This window comes from Carettochelys insculpta, chromosome 13, assembly GCF_033958435.1.
Source record: "Carettochelys insculpta isolate YL-2023 chromosome 13, ASM3395843v1, whole genome shotgun sequence".
NCBI lineage: Eukaryota > Metazoa > Chordata > Testudines > Carettochelyidae > Carettochelys > Carettochelys insculpta.
In genome coordinates this window covers 22,138,086-22,164,014 of record NC_134149.1, presented here as the reverse complement: position 1 = coordinate 22,164,014, position 25,929 = coordinate 22,138,086, and the positions used below count along the sequence as shown (strand labels likewise).

The window sequence follows — 25,929 nt, the reverse complement described above, 5'->3', positions numbered from 1 at the left end:
TCTTGGTTTTTGTGTATGTACATTCTTGTTTTCTTCTAATTATATATCATAATATTATTTTGATGAGCTAATGTGGGTAATGAAAAATTACTTTGTATACAAAGAACTCTAAAATAAAGTGACTTTTCAAAAAATGTTTCCAACATGTTAACCTACTGCAGAAAGTATTTTCATCATAAGTCTGCTATTTAATATAATTACGGTATCAAGTTTAAATATTTAGTAGAGCTGGAGGGGTTATGATGACAATAAGATGGCTAAGGTGGCTGATAATGTCCCTTCCAAGTAAATCAATTTTAATGGTGTTTAGACCATGAAGGATCAGTTTTTATAAACACATCATGGTTGTTCAATGGCCTAAGTGAAATAAGGTTAGAGGTCCTAGTCCAGCTCCAGTAGGCATGTATCTGTATCACAGAATGCCCTCTAAAATTGCCTGCCTGGTCAGCACGAGAAGCATAAGGTGTTACGGCTAAACTCTAGAACTGGCCCTTCCATATCAAGGGTCATACAGATTAGCTCCACAGACTAAGGGAAGTCTGAACTGTTGCTGTTCTTCTTCCTGGGGGTATGTGCACAGGAAGACATTCACCATGGCAATTTGTGTGACAGAGTCACTCCACTAACACTTAGAAATGGTTTGAAAGCTCCTACTGCCATGATGAGGAGGGGTCTGACTTAACCCAGAAGATTCTTTCCCAGGAGTCCTGCCCACATGCTCCGGGTCTAAGTGATTGCCATATTTGGGGTCAGAAAAAAATTTTTCCATGGGTCAGAATGGCAGATCACCTACTTGGGAAGTATTGTTGGCAGAGATGGAAGAACAGATAAAAATATCCCAGGACAGGGAAAGCAACAGCTACATTCAAGACTCTCCATTCCATATAGAGTTAACAAATAATATTTGTAAAGATAAAAACTGCAGATCTTCAACACAAATGTGAAGAATGTGCTCTTGTATAGATGTGAAACCTGGCATACTAAAAAGTCTTCAAATCACAAGTTAAGCAGATGCCTGAGGTACATCCTTCACATCAGATGGCAAGACTTTATCACAAATGAAGAGCTTTGGAACAGAGCAGGACAAGAATCACTGGACATTCAAATCAAGAGAAGAAAGTGGGGATGGCCAGGCCACCTTCCGACATAGTCCATCAAGCTGTCAAATGGAACCCACATGGTAAACGCAAAGAAGGAATACCTCTAACAATGTGGAGAAGATCTATTGAGATTGAAGGACAACAAATGATGTACTCCTGGAGTCAGCTATAAGTTTTGCCCCAAGACAGAGTGAAGTGGAGGAGACCTGTAGATGACCAGTGCTCCTCTCAGAGTACAAGGGTTTAATAGTAGTAATATAATCAGATTGGCAGAGAACCTAATTTTTTTTTTGCCTTCCTCTATATAGCAGAAGATACAGGTAGTTTGCAGATTTAAACTACAGGTTGAACCTCTCTACTCTGGTACACTCGGGACCAGACCAATTCTGAATGAAAGAATTTGCCGTACAATGGGAGATCAACATTGTCTAGCAGAATTACCAATACTTCCACCGCTTAGTGGGCTCCTGAATGTCTTTTAGAGGTAAACTACACCAGCACAGAACACTGAGAGCCAGGACTGGTGGCTGTAAACAGACTTTATGGGACTACAGGAAACTTGGCCACACCCATGATAAGTGGTCGTCTAGGGAAGTAAAATCATGCCAGATCATGGATGTGGCCAGACAAGAGAGTACTGCACAAGAGAGTTTCAATCTCCAATACAAATGGTGGATTCTCTGTAATTTGAAGACTTTAAACCATGATCTGAGGACATAAGTAAGCCAGCCCAGAGATGACGGATCTATTACAAGAGTGGGTGAGTCAGGTTCTATAGCTTGAGCACGGGACATCAAACTAGATGATCATGATGGTCCCTTCTGACCTTAAAGTCTATGAGACATAGAGGAGAAGTACAAGGTCCATAATGGTCAGAACTGGGCACAAATGAGGCACAGAATGAAGACATATATACTGCTAATAAATTATGTGTAATGTATTTTATTAATCATATTTGCATTGCATGTCCAATGTTTGGTACCTGAAGATAGTGAAGTTATCACTTATCATTAAAATATGCAAGAAGTTACTGTAACCAGTCTATTCTAGAATATTGAGATTTGGTTCAAAGTCTTCTGAGGTTCATGAAAAGATACTCATTAATTTCAATGTGCTTTGGTTGCAGGTTCTTGATGACAGCATTTTGCTATCAAAGTGATTTACCATTTGCATTGCTAACCATATCAACCATATCCAGATATGCCCATCAGAAACTTAAACATCAGTCATTCTACTTTGAATTAAAGGAATTTTGTACATACATTGTGTACAAACAACTGTATATGGGATTTCTTCTTTATATTTTAAGCTTGATCTCAGTTGATTTTTAACAGAGAGAAAAGAGATGTTTCTAAAGAAAAAGGACACACATACACAAACTAGAGACCAAAGCAGTAAAATATTTTGAAATTCTAAATCTGAAAATCCTAACATTACATAAAGGAAAAGATTCTGCTTACTGTGCCCCCATACAATAACTTCTTGACCAATCCTGTGAAGTGCTCAGATACTTAGACAAGGTGCTAAGTGCTTTCAGCTGCTATTGATATTAACTGAAAATGAACGTGTTCAGCACCATGCAAAATGTGCCCTACACCCTGCAAGATCAAGTTCATAGTTACCTATTCTTTCATATCTCTGTGGAGTACTTTAACATTCCATTGCAAAATTAAAGAAGAAATTCAAGCCTTTGATTCAAAGGCTTCTGTATGAAAGGAAAAATATACCCAGGCACAATCACTTGTTCTTTATAACTAGACAAACATACCATTCAAGGAATGAGGGATCTGGCAAAAGAGCCTGTTCTATCTTGTTTACATGCAGAAGAATTATTGAGGGAGATAAGTGATCACTTTGAAGACCTACCTTATTTCTGTTTCAGTTTGCTGACAGCTTGCTTGCTATAGGTTGCTATGTGTGTCCAATCAGAAGTTGTTAAGTACACAAAATGAGGCTGAATTTTATTTGCCGAAGCAAATGTTCAAAGGTTAACATTTATTGCCCTAAAAAGCAGTATCTATACACCGGGATAATACTTTAGGGATCATTAACCTTCCAGTTACATCAGAAATATTTTGTAAAGCTTACAGCAAATTGATTCAACTAAATACCTTAAATGTGATTTTGTAATGTGGACTGGCCCCAAATGCACTACGAATAATATTTCTCATGAAGCACACATAATATGGTGATCAGCACAATCAGAAATAAAGAAACAGATAACCTTGGAGCCAATCAGCAAAAGAAGTGGTTTGATCAGTCAGCTGAGTAAAGAACCAGAAAACCAAAAACTGCTAGGGCTAATCTTTGCTCTGACACACTTCCATTGTGGCTTTGGGCAGATGACTTAAACATGCTCTGGATTTTGCTCATGTCTGTAAAATAGTGGATAACACCACAGGATTGTTATGAAGATGTTGTTACTAGCAAAGTTCTTTGAAGAAAAGCACAATGCAGACATTGCATCATCATACACCAGATTGCACCACAAGGGTACTGAAGGCCTTCATCTTTATTGTGATTGGACCCAAAACTGTATAAATCCAATTTCAGATGATTTCACTACAACCTTGAATTTTCTGCTCAATGGGAAGCATAAATAATATTAAACAGGGAAGGTTTGGTCCAAATGAGCACAGCAAGCAAATCCAAATTATTTTCAATCCTGCTGAGGTCTCTGCAGTCCACTGAACACTTGTCAGTGCAATTTCAGCCATGTGCCATCTTCTGTTCCAACTGATTTTTTCTTGTGTAAATGTATTTATGCTGGGTATTCAGACAGAAGTCTCAGTCCCACTTGGATCCCATATTCAATTTTCAAAGATATTAATAAAGTACAGGCTTGTTCCAGACCAAAATCTCTAATTCACTATAAAATGCGGAAGCCCCATTTCTTTTGACTGGCGAAATAGTGACCATCATCAATAGTCCCATTTTCTGGGTACTGAAAACATCTGTCTCTCTCTGGATACAGTTTCATATGTGCCCGATTACTTGACAGCACCTGCACTGATATCAACATCAATTACATGAATACAGAATAGGGACAGCCAAGGAAGTTACCAAAGTATCATGAACAAAACACATTTCAGTTCTTTTCCTCCAGTGTTTAAAACATGCAGTTAGGTCCCTGTGCAGCCTGAAGTGAAAGAGACTCCTTTCCTACTAGATTTCCCCCGACTTCCCAAAAAAAAAAAAAAAGATTAGGGTTAACTTTAAGACACATCATTCATGTTCCATTCAACGATTAAATAATCTCCTGTGACAAAGTGACCTATACTTACTCCACACCTACCATGTCTAGTAGGGGTACACTAAATCGAACACTAAGGGCATTCCTGTCAACCCCAGTACTCTTCTTCATTGTGAGGAGTAAGGGAAGTTGACAGGAGAATTACCCCTGTCAACCTCCTGCTGTAAGGATGGTAGAGAAAGTCAATCTAGCATATGTCAACTCCAGCTACGCTGTTCTCACAGCCAGAGTTGAGTATTGTAGGTTGACTTTCTCCCCTACCATAGACCAACCCCCAGTTACACAGTGGACCTCATGCCACCAGGAAATACTTTAAAGCATCCACACTCTGGACTGCTGTAACCCTCCTTCAGTCCTGAACTAATTCAAGCTGCCCTTTACATAAATCCATTCTGAGCTGCATGAATTATTGATTCAGGAAACTAAAAAGACAGCACTAAAACTGATTCCTTACTACAAAGAGATGTGAAGGGAAAAGGCCAAGGAGGGATATCACGGCTTGATAAAAGATCATTGTGCAATACTGGGAATAAAAGATTTTACTTCTACAGAGGATATATATACATAGCCTGTATAATATCTTGAAAGGCCTTAGACCGGGGTCTGCAACCTGTGGCTCTGGAGCCGCATGTAACTCTTTAAGGACTTCTTTGCGACTCCCAAAGCTATAATTGCAAAGTTAAAAAAGAAAAACCCTCCTAATTATTTTTAATAAACAGCGAACATCTAAAAGCCCAACAATGAACAAGTCATATTTAAAGAGCAAGCAATATGGGATCTCATAATGTTGGATAACTCCCCCTTTAATATGTGCCGTGTATTGTGGGATATGATACTGTGTCTGCATTTTGATTGTGTTAATAAAGTCTCGATAGGAAAAGGAAGCTTGCACCACTCCTGCTGTGAAGGGTGACAAACATTCTAAGAAAGAAATCTGAAATTAAAAATGAAGTAAAATTGGCATAATTAAAGTAGGTAGGAGTGAAAGTCAGGAAGATAGTGGTACAAACACACACATGCAAAGTGCAAGGAAACAGAGTATGTAAAAAGTCTGTGAATGTCCTGCAGTACACATATATCACATTACAAAGCATTGTGTGTGCACTGTTTTTAAAACAGGGGTTACAAAAAGTATGATTTGATGTTATTTTTTAATTACAGTCTCATATTCACATGAATTGCGGTTCTTGAATTATTGAGCTTTTTTCCAGATTTCAAAAAAAATGGTTGTTCTTGCTATTTTGGTTGCTGACACCTGCCTTAGACTCACTCTCTCTCCTTTCACAAATAACTTCCCATGACTTTCAAACATCCTTCTGAAATATTTTTAGAAAGAGAAGTATATGGCATTCAAAATGGCCTTCCTCAGGAAATCTCCATGAATAGATGACATTGTGATTTCCATCATCTTTCTCTTTGATAACAAAGACTTTACATACAAAAACTCCTGGTGCAAAGTTTCATCACGTGATGCAACCCTTCTTTTTCACAAAGATCCACTGCTAAAGTGAACAAGTAGTCCAGCCTCTTTGTTAAAGCACATGCCAACCTAAGTGCTTCGCTGGGTCTGAACAGGTAAGCCACAGATCCCTACAGGGACAAGGTGAGTTCACAAACAAAGCCTAACTAGTTATCTGCCCTGTACCATTGAGTGAGGTAGCAACCTCACTATCATATGACCAGGACATGACTAAAGGAGGGTTTGTGTCTGTCTGTTCCTGTCAATTTCCTACCAATTCAATCAACATTAATAGCAAGTTAATTTTCTAGTAAAGACAAACCCTAAAACTTTTGCTGGCTTCAAGCTACTAGCCGGTTGGCCGAGTCTTTAGTTTCACTTTTACTGCAGTCTTATCCCTTCACAGTGGAATGTTGGAGACACGCAATGTGTGGAACAGCAATAGTATTTCGGCAGCTTAGTTGTATTGGCATGGGTGCTAAAAATGTGCAGTCCTACCCAGAAATCTTATCCTTTATGTAAATCTGTTTAAGCAAAATGCCTTATCTAATGGTGCTATTGTAAGCTGATATCAAATCAGTAGAGCAATCTGCCATACGCATAGCCTGATCTAATTAAGAATAAGATGGTCTGGAGAGGACTGAAAAAGATCTGAAGAAAATTCAGATAATAGAACAGGCTAAAACAAGAAAGGGAAAGGAGGAGCAAAACCAAAAGATAAACCACTAGAGAAAGAAGGGTAGAGCTCTGCGATACAAAAATATAAGATTAGCAGACAGTGGAGAGCAAGGGAGAATACAGCTACTAACAAGGAAAAGGCTGGGAATAAAAAAATCATATGTAGCTACAAGTCACACTATAAAAATAAATGTGTTTGATTTATATGCATGAAAATGCCTTTGTTAAGAAGGACCAGGCTTCACTTAATGTGGTTGACTTGAATTTTGTAAACCATTCATTGTTACTGGAAGTCGATGAGCATAGTGCAAATTGAGTTGACAGCTGAAAATTCACCCACACCTAATTGCTGCTAGTTGGATTTGGCTAAGTTGATAATATAACAGGGTCCACATAGCAGTATACAGCAACGTAAAATCTGACACAATACTCACACGTAGGCCCTGTCTACACTAGCAAGGTCTTTTGACAAATATTTCAAGAGGAGGGGCTCTTTCAAAATATCTCACGGAGCACACACAAAAAAATTCTTTCAAAAGCAATTTTGAAAGAACGTACCCTTCCTTTCACAAGCACTCTTCCTTTCCTGTGTCAGGAACAGCACCTTACTTCGAAAAACTCTTTCCAAAGAAATGCGTGTAGACGCTTCATGGGCTGCTCTTTTGAAAGAGCAGTCCTCCGTGGTGCCGGCCAGCTGGAGCAGGGAGACACGCCTGTCAGCACCAATGGGCTTTATGGTCTCTGAGTCCAGCCACATTTTAAGATGCAAGGACCCAGAAACCCGTGGCAGGAAGCTGAGAGCATACTGGTACCAAGGAGGACATGAGCTTCCTGCAGCAAGCCCTCCCAGCAATGTATCAGCAGCACCAACCATCCCACTGACTTCATGGCCAGCAGCCAGGACCTCCATGCCCCCCCAGAAACCCCCCTCTGAGGGCTTACAGGAGCCCAGCCAGGGCCCAAAGGAAAGGGCCCCTTCATGAACAAAGGCCAAGTTGAAGGACCTCCTTGGAATGTGGAAGAATGATGATCTCCTCCTCCAGACCAGCAGCAGGCACCAAAACATCACTGCATTTGGGCACCTGTCAACCAGTGTGACAGCCAACAGCCAAGGGCACCCCCGCAGTACTGCCAGCCAGGTCCACTCCAAAGTGACGGAGCTGCAGTAGGCCTACTGCCGGGCCCAGGATGTTGCCAGCCACTTGGGAGCTGTGCCTACCAGCTGTCCCCACTATAGTGACTTACACCGCCTCCTGAGGCCAAAGGATGCAGCCAAGCCCAGTGCTCGACACCATGGCATGTCTGGACCAGGAGCCAGAGCCCTCATCGAATTAGGAAGGGTCTCTGGTCATTACACTGCCATCTGGATCCTCAAGCTAGGTGCCTTCCACCCAGGCCTCCCCCAAAGTCCTTAGGGACCCTCTGGTAGGTAACCGGCACTTCAGACACCCTGAGGTGTAGGCTGTCCACCCCTACCACAGCTGGTAGAGGGCCAGCCCCATGGCCGCTGGCCTCTGTCCAGACACTCCCCGGATGGCTACATCCACCGGGCCATAGAGTGGGCCATGCGCAGCACTCAGCACCCGCTCCCATGGACAGCACCACAACCTGCACCCCCTGGAAGGGAATGTGGGGTGGACTGCACCTGGTGCATGCCCTACCGATGCAGGGGCAACCAGCAGGGCTGGGGGGGCTGGCTGGGGAAGTGGGGAGCACGGCACTTGAGGCCAAGTCATGGGACTGATTGGTCACCTCTCTCCCCTTCTGTCTCCACAGCTCCACTGTCTGAGGGCCACGTGAGCACCATCCAGGGCCAGCGGAACCCTGCACCAGGAGACAAGGGGGCCAGGGTACCCCCACCTCTGATGCCCGGGCAGGCCTGCACCTGGAGGCCACGCTGCCTCTGCTACAGTGAGGAAGAGGCAGCTGCCCACACCATACAACCTGGGCACAGACTGCCATGCACCAGTGCCTGCTGGAAGTGGATGTGGTGTGGTGGAAAGAGGGTTGGGGCCATCACTGACCATCTGTCCCAGCCTTCTGCTGTCCCCTACCAGCCCTTCCTGCAGCTCCCCCACCCCACAGCCCCTGCCCTCCCTGCCTGCTCCCGCCTGCCCTCCCTCCAGCACCCGGCTGGCATTTGGCCAGTGGCTCATGGCCAGTTCAAGCCATGTTGAGCCATCCCCCTCACCCCCTACCAAGCCTGCTGGACCCCTCCTGCACCCCTATCTCCCTGTAGTCCCATCCCTATCCCAGCCCTGACAAGGAACCTGAACCCAGGCCAGTAGGGGCTCATGCAGCCAGCACAGCTCGCAGCCCCTGACCCTTGCTGAGGACTAAGGTCTTCCACCCCAACCCCAGGGCCCCTCCAGATTCAGCTGCCCACACCCCCACTTCCAGACCCCACGTTGTATACAGTTCTCCACATTGTATACAGTTCTCCCCCCAGTCCCCCGTATTGCTGGAAAATACCTCTTTTTTTCCTCCCTCACCCATCCCCACTGTTAGGTACACACTTACGTTGCTGGAATTAGAAAGGAAGTGTGAGTCTAAATGGTGTCAAAGTGCAAAGGGCTCTGAATGAAAAGCCACACCTCTGACAAGGAAAAGATCTCATTATAATTTGCACCTCCTTTGCAAGCATATCCCAGGACAAATAGCTATTGTTAGGCATGCATCTGAGTTCAACATGTGAAATGGAATCCACTGCACAGAAATCTAACATTCACTAACATAAAAGGTGATTATTCAACTAGTTAGACATGGTTTATCCTATTTGTTTAGGAAACACACAATGTCTCATCAAAACATTTGTGAAATTCCCTTTCTTGTTGTTACTACTGCTATTTGCTTTTACACCATCTAATGTGCGATTTGCACTCTATTCAGGTATGAAGTCAGATCCAGAAATTCAGATGTATCCTACCAATTACACTAACAAACTACTTTCCCCGAAAACATTAAATTCAAAACTCACATTCCTGTCTCAGAATTGTATGTTTCATATTCGTACCACCTGTAAGTAACTATAATTGAAAGAAACTCAGAGAATTTCTTTTTTTTTTTAACTTCACTCATTTCATTTGACTGCTCTCCAAGCCATAATATGCCTGGTCAGTTGCCCTGTTTACACTGAAAATGGAGTCAATTAGCTCATAATCCAAAAGTAGACTCAACCCCAGTGAAGCCAGTGGAGCTCCATATGGGAGCAAAAATCTACCCTGCTCATTGCAAGGTCAGGGTATAACCAGGAAAGTTTTAAGAATTATGTTTCAAAAATTCAAGGCGCTGCTTAAAGGATTGGTCTACAGAAACTGGAGTTCTTTGAAGCTAGACGGTTACAAAATATTCAAGTTAGCAGTGCTCCTCTAAAAATGGGTGGAAAAGAGAGAAATAATTTGTGAAATGCAAAATAAAGTTTTAATAAACATGTTTACTAGTTTAATTTTCTCCTTTAAAATTATATAAATAAATGCTTTAGACAAAAATCTTCATTTTAAAAGAGCCAAGGCAAAGTTCTTTTGTGTATATATACATACATAGGGCAAGTACAGTTAACTATTTAGACTTTAAAAATTCTAGAAGTACAAGCATTTCAGCCTCTTTGTGCTGTTGTAGAATTGTTTTAGGTGAGTGGAAATAGTATAGGAGATTCATGAAAGGTCTGTGAAACAGGAAGCAGTAGAACTAGCAGCAAGGTAGGGTGGCCTGGATGGTCAGCCCTTCATTTGAATGCAAATGTAATTATGAGCCAAGCAGTTACACTGACGCAAGACAAGATCTTGGTAAACCATTACCACCTGATGAAAAGAGTAGTTCATAATACAGGATGAGGTAGAAGACTCTAAGTAGAATATCATTTATCAATAACAGGAGTATATTTTTTTAAAAAAGTGAAAGAAAACATTGATGATCAGGATGCCTTAACAAGGTTCTTTCACCAGTTGCAAATATCATGTATGTAAATTATCTTTTGGATAAAGAAATCAGCATGTATCCAGGACCTGTACGGTGCAATAACAACGCTGCACCAGTGCAAAACTTTGTCTCCACTCCATCCTATTCAGAATACATGGGATATCATCATATGGTGAGTATGGACAACCAAGGACAGTCTTCAGGAGCTTGGGGAACTCACTATGGTACGCAAAGGGAGGATTGGAATACTTATGGCCCAGGACCTTCCAGCACAGTTGCTGCTGCACAAATCAATGTCTCGTCTCCTGGGCAGGTCTCCTACAGCTCTCCTGATTACAATTCCCTGCATCTTGCTGGATCTGGAGTTTTACCTCCTGTAGGTACAATTAATGCAGAGCAAATCTCTCCCACCATTCAAAGGCACAATTCTTATGAATGGATGAGAAAAACACAACCTACTACTGCAGGTAAGTGAATTTTCAACCTCCTAATACAACGTTATTATTTTTCACTGGTCTCATTCATAAAGAGTCTAAACTGACGCTCATATGAAGCTGGATTGCTCCTTATATTTAATTTAACAATTTATAGCTACAGTTTAAAGCTTCTGCCCTAAAATGTCTGTTAGTCTGTAAGGTGCCACACGACTGTTGTTTTTACAGATACAGACTAACACATCTACCCCTCTGAGACAAACTAAAAAGTGATCTTTGCACATGCAGTCTGTAATGCACTTTCAGATTCTTTCAGATGAAAGATGTAGGTAAAAATTATTAATATTACATATAGGAAACAGTATTCATAAAAATTTAACTAAAAGAAAAAGCTTGCAATAAGGTGTATTGAAAAGTGTTAAATGTACTTACTTTTAATAATTATATTCGCAAAAATACTATGTCACTATCTTGTTAGTCATTGTTCCACAAGCAGTATTTTGACATCTTAAGTTTGCCTTTATTAACAGTTCTTTAAAAGAAAATTCAGTGTAGCTTCCTCAAAATTATGATCATTAAGCCATCTTCTGCTGGTGTTTATATATTTTCTATTTCACTTTTTTGTGAATTTACCAATTGAGTAAATTGATTCCAGAAAAGAGATTAGCCTTAATTATGAATTTATGGGTTGTGTACTTCTTTTCTCCCCTGCAGACATGACACGTCCCAACGAAAGGGAGAAATAAGAGCTTTCAGTTTAGTTTTCATTTTAGTTGTCTTTAACTTATCTTCTTGTGCAGCAGGATTTTGTTGTGTGTGACATTTAAAAACTTCCCTTGTTCAAATTGTCAGAGCCTGATGTACTAGATTTGTGACAAGCTGCATGCCATAAGAACCTTTCTGTGTAGGTCAGCTGGATATAGATTAGACACAACAAGGCCTTCCAGTTGCTAAATCTATTGTTATGGTTAAAAATAGTAAGTATGTTACAGAGAAAGAAAATGGCCAGAGGAAAGAAGGGCGATTGCAGCTGGAACAGTGTTATAGGATAACATCAGTTACAGAGCCTATTAATCACTCAAGAATGAGATTAGTTTTACAATTGTTTCTGAGCCAAAATGTGCATATTTATTTTATATTTCATGTTTGTTAAAAAAATAAACTCTAGCCAGTCTTTACATATCAGCGAGTGGAGCCTATAAGTGTCCATACATACAGTGTTCCTTAAAATCAAGCATATTAATAGGGCTTGGTTTTCCGCGCACACTCACTTGCGCAAATAAAGAGTTTCATACAGGTAAAGCCCATGTAAGAGTAGGATGAGACACAAAAGAGCTGGTGTGACTGAATTAAAGGGCAATGGGATAAAATTCATCCTGAATTTGAATGAAATGAGTCAAACAAAATCAGGAAACCTAGTTCTATACAGTAAATAAGGATTTAGCAACATTGGGAACCACTAATGAGCCCTGACCTTGTGACTTATACACAGGCATAAATTAACGCACTATAGCTATAATTCAGCCAAACATTTAAGCAGATGCTTAAGGCCATCTTTATTCAGCAGCGCACCTAAGCACATATTTAAATGCTTTGTGAACACAAATGGACTGTTGAATAGCCTCGGTTTAAGAAACAGTCAAGCAGATAAGCCTGTTCAGGGCTTTAGCTTCCCAGGGCCCAATCCTTTGAGGTGCCTTAAACTCTCCCATTTGACTTCAGTAGTTTGAATTAATTCAGAACCTGACAGGATCCTATTAAAAATAACTTTGATTTGGAAAAATAAATATACTACATAGGATGCCTATAGCACAGTCCAAGAAAGATTCCAAAAAGCATGATTTTAGTACCATATAAGTCACTAACAATAAAATTGCATTTACATTTGGATTTACTATTTGCTAAAAACTTTCTACATAAAAAACCTAAACAAAAAGGATATAAAATTACATAGGCATCATATACGCTAATTGTTCAGTTCTTTCACTATAAAATATTGCAATAAGAATATCTTAAAACATTCTATCTTCTACAGAACTAATTATATCAAAGCATTTTCTTTGCACTGGGTCATTATATTCACCACTACCAGATGTACCACTACCTCATATGTATTTACAAAAGCTCTGTTCTGTATAGCTTTACTTGACTCTGGGAGTAAGACTGCTAACACTAGTCCACCAAGAATATTTAATTGTTTGATAAAGCTCATTGTTAAGAAACTATATCTGAAATATATGGCCCTGATCCTATAAAGATTTAATATATTCTTAATTTTACTCACCATGAGTAGTATGATCTCGCTAAACTTCATTTAAGTACATGATCGGGGCCAAAATAGATTAAATAAATGAGGGAACTTACCCTAATTTCTGTGCTGAAGATTCAGCGAGTATTACAAAAATATCAAAGTATTTTCTCTTAATGTATTAAATTTTGACCATACATTTTGTACAATACATCAAAATACTCCATTTTGCTGGATATATTTTAAATTCAGTTGCATCCAAAGCAAAACCATTAAAGTGATAACTCACCACACAAATTCTCATAAAAGAAAATACTATAATATAAAAAAATATGATTTGAGACTGCAATATAATAGACTCACTTTGAAATTAAATTAATATTTTTTATAAAGAATTACAAATTTTATAGCCCTCTAAAACTGTATTTTCAAAGGAAATGTTAAGTTACATTCTTCAAAAGCTACAGTGCAATTATGTTGGATTTTTAAAAATATGAAACATTATGCAACAAAAAAAAATTAAATGAAAATCAAGACAGGCAGCCACAAATAGAAAGGAACACATCTCTATTCCCCAGTATTTGATACTGTTTTCATTGGAGTCAAAACACAATCCCTGTTGATTTTAATGGAGTAGGATCAGATGTTAAATCCAATTAATTTTTAAACCAACTTAAGCATGTTATAAAACTCAGTTTCATTCTATCTTTCTGCAAGTGTGGAAGGGAAATGGAGGGAGGAAGAAATAGACATTTGTACAGCGGTCAAGAGAATGTAAAAAACCTTCTACGAAATGCATATGAAATTGCAGGGGCACAGTCTGGCAAATCACATTCACAAAAATATAAAAAATCTCTGTTACTAAAAATATCAGCATGTAGTTCAATTGGACTGACTGATCACAAGAGTGAAGATTATTCATAAATGGGTTGCAGGAACAGGCCTCAGATATGTATTCTATTTTTACATATTACTTGCACTTTATGTAGATATATGTGTATGTTTAGATACACCATGCTGTACCATTAGTTCAAATGTCATCACAATCAGTTGGAAAATTAAATAGGAAAGAAACAATACGGAAAAGGGCCAGGTCCCAGTTCTAATGCTAATTTATTTTGCTTTGTAATCCAGTTGTGACGTATTTTTTTTTCCTCTGGGCTACCCTGTCTTGGGTTTTGAGGCCTATCTGTCATATTGAGGCAACAGACCCTTTTCTAACACTTCTCTCTGCTTTGATATGCAGCCATGTCTCTTCCTTCTCCCTTTTTTCTTCAGGAGTTATACTGCCGGAAGGGGTGATGATTTTCACAGCAAATAAAGAGGCCTTATCCTAGCTTTATTGTCTTCAGAAGAAATGCTCTGTGAATTTTATGACCAAGTGGAATGGGATAAACTGTTCCTCCCTACCACTCTTTAGAATCTTGGTTATATTTACAGATCGTGGAGAAGGCAGAATAACTCTGTTGATTTTTAACTCTTGTTTTCACAAGATAGCCTAATGGCTTAAAGTGTAATTGGAGCATAATATCTAGACCATTGTTAACAGAGCAATCCCTCACTTAAGCCAGATATTTCAAAGGCAGGAATTAAGCCATCCTAAGAAAAGTAGAAATATGGGTTGAGATAGTCATCAAACTAGCATCACCAATAAATATGACTTTGTGATACAAAGATTTCCTATTTAAAATAATATTGGGTTTAGAAAATTTAGGAAATTACCCTACATCATGTAGCTTCAGATTTTAGATAAACTGCCATGTTCAAATCAACTGTGGTGTAGTCTGCAAATTAAAAAGGCATGAGCAAAAGAAATATTCCTTCATCTATTTTTGTCCCTTTCTTTTTTCTCCTGAGATGAAAGAGAGTCTGACATTTGTTTAGGGCTTGTAAATTCCAAACCAATTGGCTTGTGTTTCTGAATGTGAAAGAGGTTTTTGATAAGATCTTCTTGTAGCTCCTTTGTGTGGCGTGTGCTTCATCTTAACACCTCAATGGAGTTTAGGGAACCACTTTAAAGGAGTCTTTGTCCTACAGTTTGTCCCCAAAAAAAAAAAAACCTCACATCAAAAACAACCGGGGAAGATCACAAGGATTTATAAAACAAAACCGAAAAAAAAGGACCACATGACATCCACTTATCCATTCCAATCAACTTTGGAAAGTGCTAAAGTGAACAAATACATTACAGAATGATCTCTCCATACTTAACATTTGATAATCTTAACAACAGAAAATGTTCAAATATGAAAGCTTATCTTCCAAACTCCAATAGTCATGGTAATATTATTAATCCAGTTTATTTATTATAATATTTTGTCTGATTTTTGGGAGGATGGAGAGACCTTAAGATTGATTTTGTACACTACATATTTCCTGCTCCAGTACACTACCAAATACCTTCAATTCCCAATTGCAATTAAAGGCAATCTGTGCTACATAAGATCTAAGATCAAACCCAAGAGGCATTAAGCCTCCTGAATATCCAGGCTTTTATTTTGCAGGTAATTTTAATTAAATGTTATTTAATTGGTTCATGTGCCCAAATGCAGAACAAAGTAATTCATAATGAACATTTTTACTCTGTTTGTTACCAGAACATTTCTTTAATTTTATTATTTGGAAGAGATGTGAAACCAAAGTCTATTTCTTATGACTCCTTGGATGTACATCCCAACCAAACATGGAATTAGAGCATGTTTCTAAAAAAAAAGCAGATGGTGGCTGGGGGGAAAGCAATGTCTATGAGAATTCACAGGTGCATACAAAGACCACAGACTTCACTTCACTGGGCAGTGAAATACAGCAAACTCTGAAGTAGAAGACAGCAAACACCAACAATGTATACATTTACATCACATAATTGGTATAAAATATTTAAGGATACTCTCAGAAGAAATGTGCTATAGGATATTTAGTCTGAAAAATAATTTTAATGGATGATAATTTTGTATGTATTAGTGACAAAAAGTAATGAGGGAAAATTATTAAGAAATGAATCTGTAGAGCAGTAATGGAATAGAGAGCTTTAGTTAAACCTAAGGAAAGTTTAAGGAAATCTGCATTCTGGTCACCGCTATGCTATAGGCTAGGTAGGTCACTTAACTTCTCTGAATGTCAGTTTCCCAATCTGTAATAGAAAAAATAATCTCAAGTGGGTACTATGAGGCTGAATTTATTAATGTCTATAAAATTTTTGAGCTCCTCAGATGGAAGATACCACAATCACTGTACTAAAATACTGATTTTTCTTAAACAGGTAAAACAAGAACAAAAGAAAAGTACCGTGTTGTTTACACAGATCACCAAAGACTTGAGTTAGAGAAGGAATTTCATTGCAACAGATACATTACAATTAGGAGGAAGTCTGAACTTGCAGCTAACCTGGGACTATCTGAGAGACAGGTAAACAGAGCACATACAAGATTTAACGTATTTCTCCTATTTACAGGCCAGGTCCTATTAACTATAGTATCAAAGGTGATAAGCCAATGAATTCAGTGCTGATGCTCTACAGGCTGCATCTCCAAAGACTGGCACTCTTTCATCCAGCAATATCCCTTGTCCAGCATAATGGAGGAATGTTTCTGGATTAGAGAGCTAGGCAGGAGGACGTGCTGCAGTCCATGTTCTCAGCCAGCCCTGTGGGGGCTGGAGCCAGCATCCCTGGCAGCCCCACAGGGTGAGGTGGGGGAGATGCACTGGCAAAAGCCTGCATCCCCCCAGCATCCCCATGGGGAGGGGCAGCTGCACAGGGCCTGGGCTGGCATCCCCAGTAGTCTTGCAGGGCTGGCAGCAGCCATGCAGGGCTGGAGCCACTTCCTGAGCAGCCCTATGTGGCCACAGCTGGGTCCAGGGTCACCTTCTCCCGGCAGCCCTGTGTGGCTGGGGCTGGAGCTGGAGCTGCAGCCGGCTTCCCCCAGCAGACCCACAGGGTTGGAGCTGGAGGTGGGGCCAGAAGCAGCTGCATGGGGTCAGAGTCAGTTTCTCCTGGCAGCCCTGTGGGGCTGTAGCAGCTGTGCAGGGCTGGAGGTGCATCCCTGGCAGCCCTGCCAGGCTGGAGCTGGAGCCAGTGTCCCCCAGCAGCCCTAGCAGCATGGACAGGAGCCCCAGCAGCAGCCTAGGCCAGGGCACCCACACAGCGCCCAATGGGTGAGCAGCCAAGCAGGGTGGGGGAAGGGCAGTTCGGAGTTCAGTGGCTTGAGGGCTGGTGGCAGAAAACCTCTCCTGGTCCAGCAAATTCTCTTGTTCGGGCCAGCCAGGTCACAATCATGCCAGTCCAGGTAGGTGCAACCTGTATAAGTAACACAGGACCAAGAAGACACAGTTGATTGGTTGTATCAGTGTAGCTGCCATGGTTATAGAAGCGACAAATAAAAGAAAACTAACATAAGCATGGAGTCACATGTGTTCTCGCTGGTTACTATATAGGCAAAGTTTGCATGACTGGACTTAAGGAATTAACCTCCAACTATAGCCAAGGAAAACCATTCCTTCTTCCCTGTACATCAGCTAACCATGTTTATACAGCTGGAATTTTAAAAAGATCCATATAAACAAACATATCATTAGTATAGTTCTGTCCATTGTAACTATGGCATCTCCATTTTGCTTCATCCTTACAGTTGCAACAAAATGGTGACCCAGAAGAGAGCTACAGCACCCCACTCAGTTCAGCTATCAGCAGACAGAATGAAAATGGAGAATGCAAATAGCAATAAAACAATGTCTATGTATTTTGGTTTCATTTTTAATATTATTTTCTGTGGGCCACAACTTCTAGGACCCAATTCTGTTCTCTATGCACAGCTCAAGACTCTGTTTCAGGAAAGCACTCAAGCACATGCTTAAATTAATCTATAATGTTAAGCATATGATTACAGGCTGTCCTGAATATGGATGCTTCCATGAAATGGGGTCAAGATGTGCAGGCGCTGTTAGGGGAAAATCTATAGGGATTTAGTGTGGGGAAATCCTCCAAGAAATCACTGCTTTGGATACAGAACCCTGTGGAGCACAACTCTGCAGTGTGAGTGGGATATAAACTAGTGCATTGAGTCTTAGAATCCCATCCCTCCTTGCTCAGCAGAATTTTACCAGTTTTGTTGAAGTCAGCAGGAGGAAACAGGATTCGGTACTACTGAATAAAACTTCAGTGAGCAGAGTGCCTTTTCCCTGACTGGTCAGATCTAACTAAGAGATCTTTCTTTTTTAGCATATTATAAATGTGTCCTCTTCTGAGTAAACATAATCAGCTGTTTTGAATAGTCTCCTTTTTAGTTGCCTCCCTCTTCCTCCACATGCAGGCTAAGAGACAACATAAAGTAAAATGCGATCAATAAAGAAAAAAGTATAATGATGCACAGATGTACAATTTTAAATCAAGGCACTGGATTTTTAGAAATATAGTGTTAAAAAAGCCTATCCATACATCTCTATATTTCTTCTCATAAAACAAGTTTGTGATGACAATTAAATTGAAAGGGCAGCAGATTTAAAACTGAGAAAACTAAAATCTTTTAACATACATCATTAATCTGTGGCAATCACTGAAACTATATAACACTGAGGTCAACAGAAGAGCAAGATTTTAAAAAATGCAAACGTACACCATTATGTTAGTTTTGCCTTTTTTTTTTTTTTTTTTAAGTGCAAAAGGTAATAAACTCTCATGCCTCAGGACATAAATCAACCTCTAATTAACACAGAATAGGAAGACCTTCTCTTATGGGAAGATTCCATAATTGCCCCTTCTCAGAAACATCTGGTACTGACTACTGTGTCAGAGCAAAGATAGTAGAGTAGAGGGATCTCTCGTCTTTTCCAGTAAGGTAATTCCTACATTGGTGTAGTTATAATTAATACACAAAAATATCTATAACATGAGCAGACATGAGAAAGTAATGGAAGTTTTCAATAGCTATCCTGTAAAAGCCTAGTTATCTGGTACCCGGATAACCAACACAGTCAGTTAACTGCCATGCCACGGGGCTGGCTGACCAGCTGGGGCCAGATGCCATGATTGCCACAGAACCAACAGAGCAGGTCGGCTGCCCGCTGCCCATACGGGGGGCAGAGCAGGGCCCATGCCTGCTTGCCCAGCTGGGGGCACAGAGCAGGGCTGGCTGCTGGCCGCACCTCAAATAACTACCACATTTTTTATGCAGCATCCTCAGTTCCCCAGGGATGGCAGATAATAAAGCTTGTACTGTAATATGGTTGCATAATAAACATAGCATTTTTACTTATTAAGGCTGTTTTTTTCCTTTTCTGTTGCTAATGTTATTGCACACAGATCTAACTACTTCTCATAATTAAACATACACTGTTTATAACATTTCAGGTGAAAATCTGGTTTCAGAATCGCCGAGCCAAGGAGAGGAAAATGATTAAGAAGAAAATCACTCAGTCTGATGGTAGTGGGGGCTCAACTCAGAGTGACTCAGGTTCAGTCAGCCCCACCGAGATATCTAGCTCCTTATTCCCACCAGCAGATGCAATAAATGGATTACAGCACATTGAGATACAGCGTATCATAGTGTCAGAATGAACAGGAGAAAGAGAAAAGGATTCATCTTTTTGCTCCCTTTGAAATGTCAATTTTGTAAAGAACAATTCTCATTCAACTTTTTTCAGATTGCTAGCTGCACTGCACAAGAACTAGGGTTATGTTCAAAAAGTTACAATTATTTGCAACTATCTCAGGGAACCCTTGCTGCTAAAATCCATCACTCAGAAAAGTTTGAGTAGGAGATAACTTTGCTTCAGATACTAGCAGAGTGGAACAATTGAAAACTCAGGTGAATGTAGTACTAGTCCATTTACACTGTGTAAAAATTGTTACTGAACTGATTACAGTGGACTAATATATCAGGAAATATTCAACACTGGGTGTACTTGTGCATTTTCAAAAACTACAATTAGAGTAAACTGTAGCTGTTTATTAAATATTCAGTTTTAGACTATCAAACGCCACCTTTTTAAAAAAGACAATAAAAAATGGTTTAACTCAACAAGAAATAATGTTCTGTTCTACATAGGATTTTGCTTCATGTTTATCCGTATAGTATCTTAGTGCCTATATATGCACTGTGTTAAGCTATAATCGTGAAAGTAACTGAATGGCAATATAAACAATATATTGCATATATCTAAATAAAAGTATCATTTTATCTTAAATAATTGTACACAACACATTCAAGTTGCATTATATAATAAATATGACAACTGCTGTTTAATGCTAAAAATGTTAGCCATTTGTCAGCTATAGAGACTCACAGAATGTACCAAACGGTTCAAAAGATCTCAACATTGTTCATGTTTCAGTGACTGTACATATTATTGTTTAGGAATGTGAAATAAGTAACATTATCATGAAGTTGTTCAGTAATAGTGTAACAAATTCAGTTTACCTATTGACATAGAAGGTTTCAGTCCAAATACGGGCCTCCAGCTAGCTGAAGGGAGATCCCACTGATTTTAAATAAAATGTGTGTGTCAGTCTACAGGCAGAAGGCAGCCCTTACAATCAATTTGGGATGACAGAAAGAATACCACCAAGAGGTCAGAGCATAGTGTGTAATCAGTGGTGGCTGTCTAGCATTTACAAGCAACTCCATAACCTTACTTCTGTGGAAACAAAAGTATTTTTAGAAAGATCTATCATTCAGTTTTAATCTTCAAAAAGATAATAAGAAAGAAGGACAAGAAAAAACAGATACAAAGAGTAAGGAAAATCACAGTTCTCTGGAAAAACTTTCTCATGTCCCAAACATATTCACGACTTCAACAGGATTGAACTCTTTTTCTCAGAACAAAAGGATCAAATTATGCCTTTGTTACACTCACCCATAATAAATGCATCTGGGAGCAGAAGACAGGCACAGTATTTCCAATACCAAGTGACTTTTTATCTGCTTTTGAAGTTAAATAACTGCTTGCTTTCACTGTTTTAACAATTTAAAGATATCCCACCATAACTGCTGCAAAATGGTTGTCAAGATTCTAGCACAGCATTTTATACTTTTTTGTTTGTTTGTTTGTTTGTTAAAAGGATATAGCTAAGGTTAGATTTTACAGGCAGAAAATCGTCTGTAACCTTAGGGATCAATAACTTATTCTCAGTACTCTCTCCACAGGTGCATCTACACTAGGAACTAACTTTGAAATTAACTTTGAAGTTAGGCACTAAATCGAAATAGCCAGCAGAGAGTCTACACACATTTTTCCCTTACTTCAAAGTTAGGAAGCACTTCCTTAGGCTAAATCTCCGCCGCAACAACTTCGAAGTGTTTTGAGCAGTAAAGGAACTTCGAAGGAGCACAGGCACTTCTAAGTACCCAAGGATGACCCGCAGCAACATGCAAGCTGGCACTTCGAAGTTGCCGCAGGGGAGATTTAGCCTAATGAAGTTCTGCATATGCACTGCAGAACTTCATAAGTAATATCCCATCACCCTGATCAACATGCCCCCTTCGAAGTTGAGGGCTAGTCTAGACAAGTAAGCAACTTTGAAGTTATTTGTGTAGTGTAGACACAGCCTAAGTGTTACATTTTACAATATTCTATTTATATGAAATTAAATAATTCATAAATTCTTGAACACAAATTGCAAACAGCAAATCTTTTGTGTGCATGTAGGAATCAATCATTGCAACTTTTGTAAAGTGAGAACAAAGTCAGATTACTACTGGCATATGGATAGTCAAAAACTTTGAAATAATACTATTGGGCATCTATTTGTATGGACACTTTAAAGGTCAGTGAATTAGATCTATTAACACAACATCAATGTCAACATCAGGAGGCCAATTCTCACATAAAGGGAGGCTACAGCTTTTCTGAAGGTCTCAACTACTGGTAAGCAAGCTCTTCCTGACACCCCAGTAGTGTTACAATTATTCCTTCTCCTCCTGCTCTATGCAAACTTAATTCCACCAGCAACAGCTACTCATGCTTTGTCTACACTACACAGCTTTCTGTAACATGGCTGTGTCAACACCGTTGTGTGGCTAAAAGTTGAGCAGCACAGCCACTGCTTCTTGGCTCTTTTGCCAACAAAATACTACCACTCCCAACAAGCGGAGTTCATGTTGTCAACAGGAGAGTGCTCCTGCAGACAATGACAATTCATTCTTCACACTGGCACATCTTTCAAGGTTTTTAAGCACCTTTTGTTCAACTGACAGTTTAGACATAACAGACGCTTGACTTTCTCCTCCTGCACTAATGCTCCTCTGGTTCTTGAAGACTTAATTGAGATACATATATATCACTTATTAAACAGTAGCATGAGATTTTGCAAGTGAAAAAAGGGTTACAAACACATCATAAAATGTATATTTTCCCAGTGCTTTTCGAAACTGCTGCCCTGTCTATAATGCAGGGTCTATAGCGGCATAGCTATGCTAGCACAATTTCCAGCCCAGATGCCACCTACAGCAATGGATGAGGTTTTTCCATCAATGAAAGAAAACCACTGCCCCAAACTAATGAAAGCCAGAAGCATTCTTCAATCAGATTAGCTGCTACCTTGCTCTGGATGCAAATTTTTCACATTTCTGAGCACCACAGCTATGTCAGCCCATATTTTAAATGCAGATCAGGCTTCAGTTATGATGTTATTCTGCCTAATTAATTGGAAGGATCAAGGGAATGCTTGCTAAACAATTAGCTTTTTATAATTTGTATATTAATGGAGAAACCATGAAGTAAGTCCCATCAAAATGCTACTCTCAGCAGCACTGCGGGGGGGGGGGGCAGGTTTAAAAATATAAATAAACAAGCAAATAGTATTTTCTCTTCTGATACTCATCTAATATATCAGTAGGAAGCTTTTAGATGAACAGCTAACAGCTTAACAAATAACAGGAAAATTTAGAATTGAAATAGCAGTTTAGATTTTCAAACCTGTGTAGAAACATTAACTCATCAATCCTCACCATGCATGTAGGAAGCTTTTTTTTTTTTTTTAAACAGATGAGGAAAATATGACCAATATTAACTGGTTTGCTCCAAAGCCACTCAAATAGTCTGTATCAGAGCTGGGGATTAAAATTCAGGCATTTCTTGCTCCCAGGTTCATTCTGTTGTCCTGCTGCCTTCCAATCAAGAAGGAGGAAATGGCAAGAAAAAAAAGAGCTACCAAGCATTTTGAAACATTTCAGCTCATAGGGGAATATTTTCCATCTAAAGAGGCTCTTTCTCCAGTGAGTTTAGTGTATAAACTGAAATCAAACTTTATCTCCCTAATTATCTGGTTCAAATTCAAGATCATTCAAAACTAACATGCTGTGTTACCAATAAGTTGTGGTTTGCCCACTAGCCTTTCTGAGATGCCAGGCTCCCAGGAAGCACAGGTGTACATGAAGAAGGGGCAAGCAGGGGCACTCCTCCCACCCAATATTCATGTAAAAATATGTATTTCTGCTCCACCCCTGGACACATCCTCTGCTACTGCTTCATCAGTGGTGGCTAATTCACTATCCCAATCCCAATGGCTGAATGCTGTTCACAACCTCATCCCTAGATGCTGCTCCAGCCCTGGCTACTGACCCAGGTCCCCAGCCACTGCTCCATTGTGTCAGTCTAAAACCAGTCAGACTTAAATTCCTGGTACACTGCTGCCAGGAAGCTGCATGCCGACAGGAGAAAAGGAGTGCAAGAGCTGCTGAAAGCACAAGACTATCACTCAGAACAACAGAAGTTTGTGTAACGATCTCTTCTAAAATGAGATTTTGATTTTAGATGTGGATGTGCTAAAATGTGTAACAAGTGAAAGTCTCTGCATGGAACAGAAAGAGAATGGAGCATGTGTTTAAACCCCAAGAAGGACATTTTCAGTACATATATGTTTTTCTATGAAAAATGTTGGTAGAAGAAAAACAATTTTCTTGAACACTTGCTATGATTTTGTGCATTTTCATAAAAAAATTAAATATTTTGTTTTTTGCCAAATAAAAAGAGAAATTTTTCAACCAATCAAGCAGATTTTTTCAGTTAAATAAAACAATGTTTTTCTAAAGAAAACCACAGAATGTAGTAAAAAAATCATAATTTACTGCGGTATTTTCCATTTTGACAAAATAGATATTTTTCCACCACAAATCTTTGTGACTGAAAATTTTCAACCAGCTCTGCTTTAGAGGACTTAAAATACTACTAAGGATTTTAGGCTGGAATACGCAATTCTGCAGGAGTCAAGTGCCTACAGGTTGCACCTCCCAAAACCAGGATTCTCTGATCTGGCCAGACCACAGATGTTCCTGGAGAGAGCCCCAGGCCAGGAGGTTAGTCAGTGGAGGGCTAGCAGCTGGGAGTCCAGTGACGGGGGGAGGGGTGGGGGCTGCCAGCCCTACGCAGGGGAGCCTAGTGGAACTTATGCCCCCAAGGTCGGCAACCATAGGGCTGGTGTTGGGCTTCTGGAGTGTAGCTGATTCTGGCACTAGCCCAGCAGGGGTAAGGAACTGGGGCTAATGACAGTATGGCCAGGGCTGACGGTAAGGGGACTGCCAGGACTGGAAGTAGGGGGCATTGGAGGGAGGGTGTCCAGTGGGGGTGGCAGCAAAGCACCAGGTAGGGGCAGCAGGTTGGTGGGGGCCAGAAGCAGGGGACCTTCTCTGGTCCAGAAAATTCCCTTGTTCAGGATCAAGCAGGGCCTGAGGGTGCCAGACCAGGGAGGTGCTACCTATATAAGCCTATAAGCATTTATTTCAACCAATTCTATTCCCAGATTACAATATAAATTAGAACTGATTTACACTAGTACAGTCATTTCTATCTACCTGCCATGGACTCTTACACTAGATAGAATAGTGATGCCACATCCCCTGCCAGCCTCAAACAATCTTTTGTGTCAGGAACCAGGACAGTAGGGCTGCCCGTTCTGGTCCCACTGGCCTTGCACAGGCTGTACACCCTGGCTGGAATTCCTGCTGTCAGCCCTAATCAGGCTGCCTGCCCTGCTGCCAGGAGCCCTAGCTAGGCTGCTGTCCCTGCTCCCACTGGGCCTGCTTGGGCTCCACGCCAGGGCTGGACTCCCAATCGCTAGCCCCGCTGGGGCTGCTGGCATACTGTTGCTAGCGCTGCCTGGCATCCTGGCTGGCTGGCCCTGCTGCCATCGGCCTTGGAAGGTTTCTTGGCCACTGGCCCTGCAGCCAACTGATTCCCGGCTGCTGGAGCTCTCTAGCCCAGGAACATCCATGACTGGACCAAGAAGTCCCAGTTTTTAGAGGTTCAACATGTATTTGGACTTATGAATAAAAATCTAAACACTGGTCTGTTAAAAAAACCCAACTACTTAAAAACAGACTAGGAATTAGACAGAACCACAGCACTAGATCTGAAAACTTTCCAACTTTTAGAGAAAAGTGCAGAATCCAAAGCCAGACCTTGCCGCTAACTGCTATTTGTAGAACAGGTCAAATCAAAATCCTGGATCAGAATACTTCCAAGAATTTTTCAGGGCCACATACTGAGCCTAATTTTGCAACTTGGACCCAACTCAGGATTATAAACAAATGGTCATTACTGAGGGGCACAGAACTAAATATTCCTGCACAAATTAATTTTTTCCTGGACTTAAAACAGTTTTCATGCAACAGAAAAAGAATTAAGTTCAGTCTCTCCTATGTTCCCATCCCTCTCACATCACTGATACCTCTGACTCTAGCAAATTAGCTTGTTCAAAGATGCCTAGTGACTTAAACATGTTAATCACCCTGTAAAAAAGGGCTTAGGGTATCTCAAAGAGTAAGATGCGGGTAAGTGAGAGCAAATTCCTATCAAACACAAGAAACAAGCAGTGAACATAAGTATCATGAACCTGTAGGAATGGAAAG

The 25,929-nt window shown here is 40.2% G+C and overlaps 1 protein-coding gene across 1 annotated transcript; it reads left to right on the top strand.

Annotated features, from left to right (window-relative positions):
* The first annotated feature begins 10,445 nt into the window (after window positions 1-10,445).
* On the top strand, window positions 10,446-19,640 carry CDX4 (caudal type homeobox 4). Its single transcript, XM_075007852.1, has 3 exons — window positions 10,446-10,875; window positions 16,350-16,495; window positions 19,434-19,640. The coding sequence occupies exons 1-3, from the start codon at window positions 10,446-10,448 to the stop codon at window positions 19,638-19,640; spliced, it is 783 nt and encodes a 260-aa protein (XP_074863953.1).
* Window positions 19,641-25,929: the final 6,289 nt, after the last annotated feature.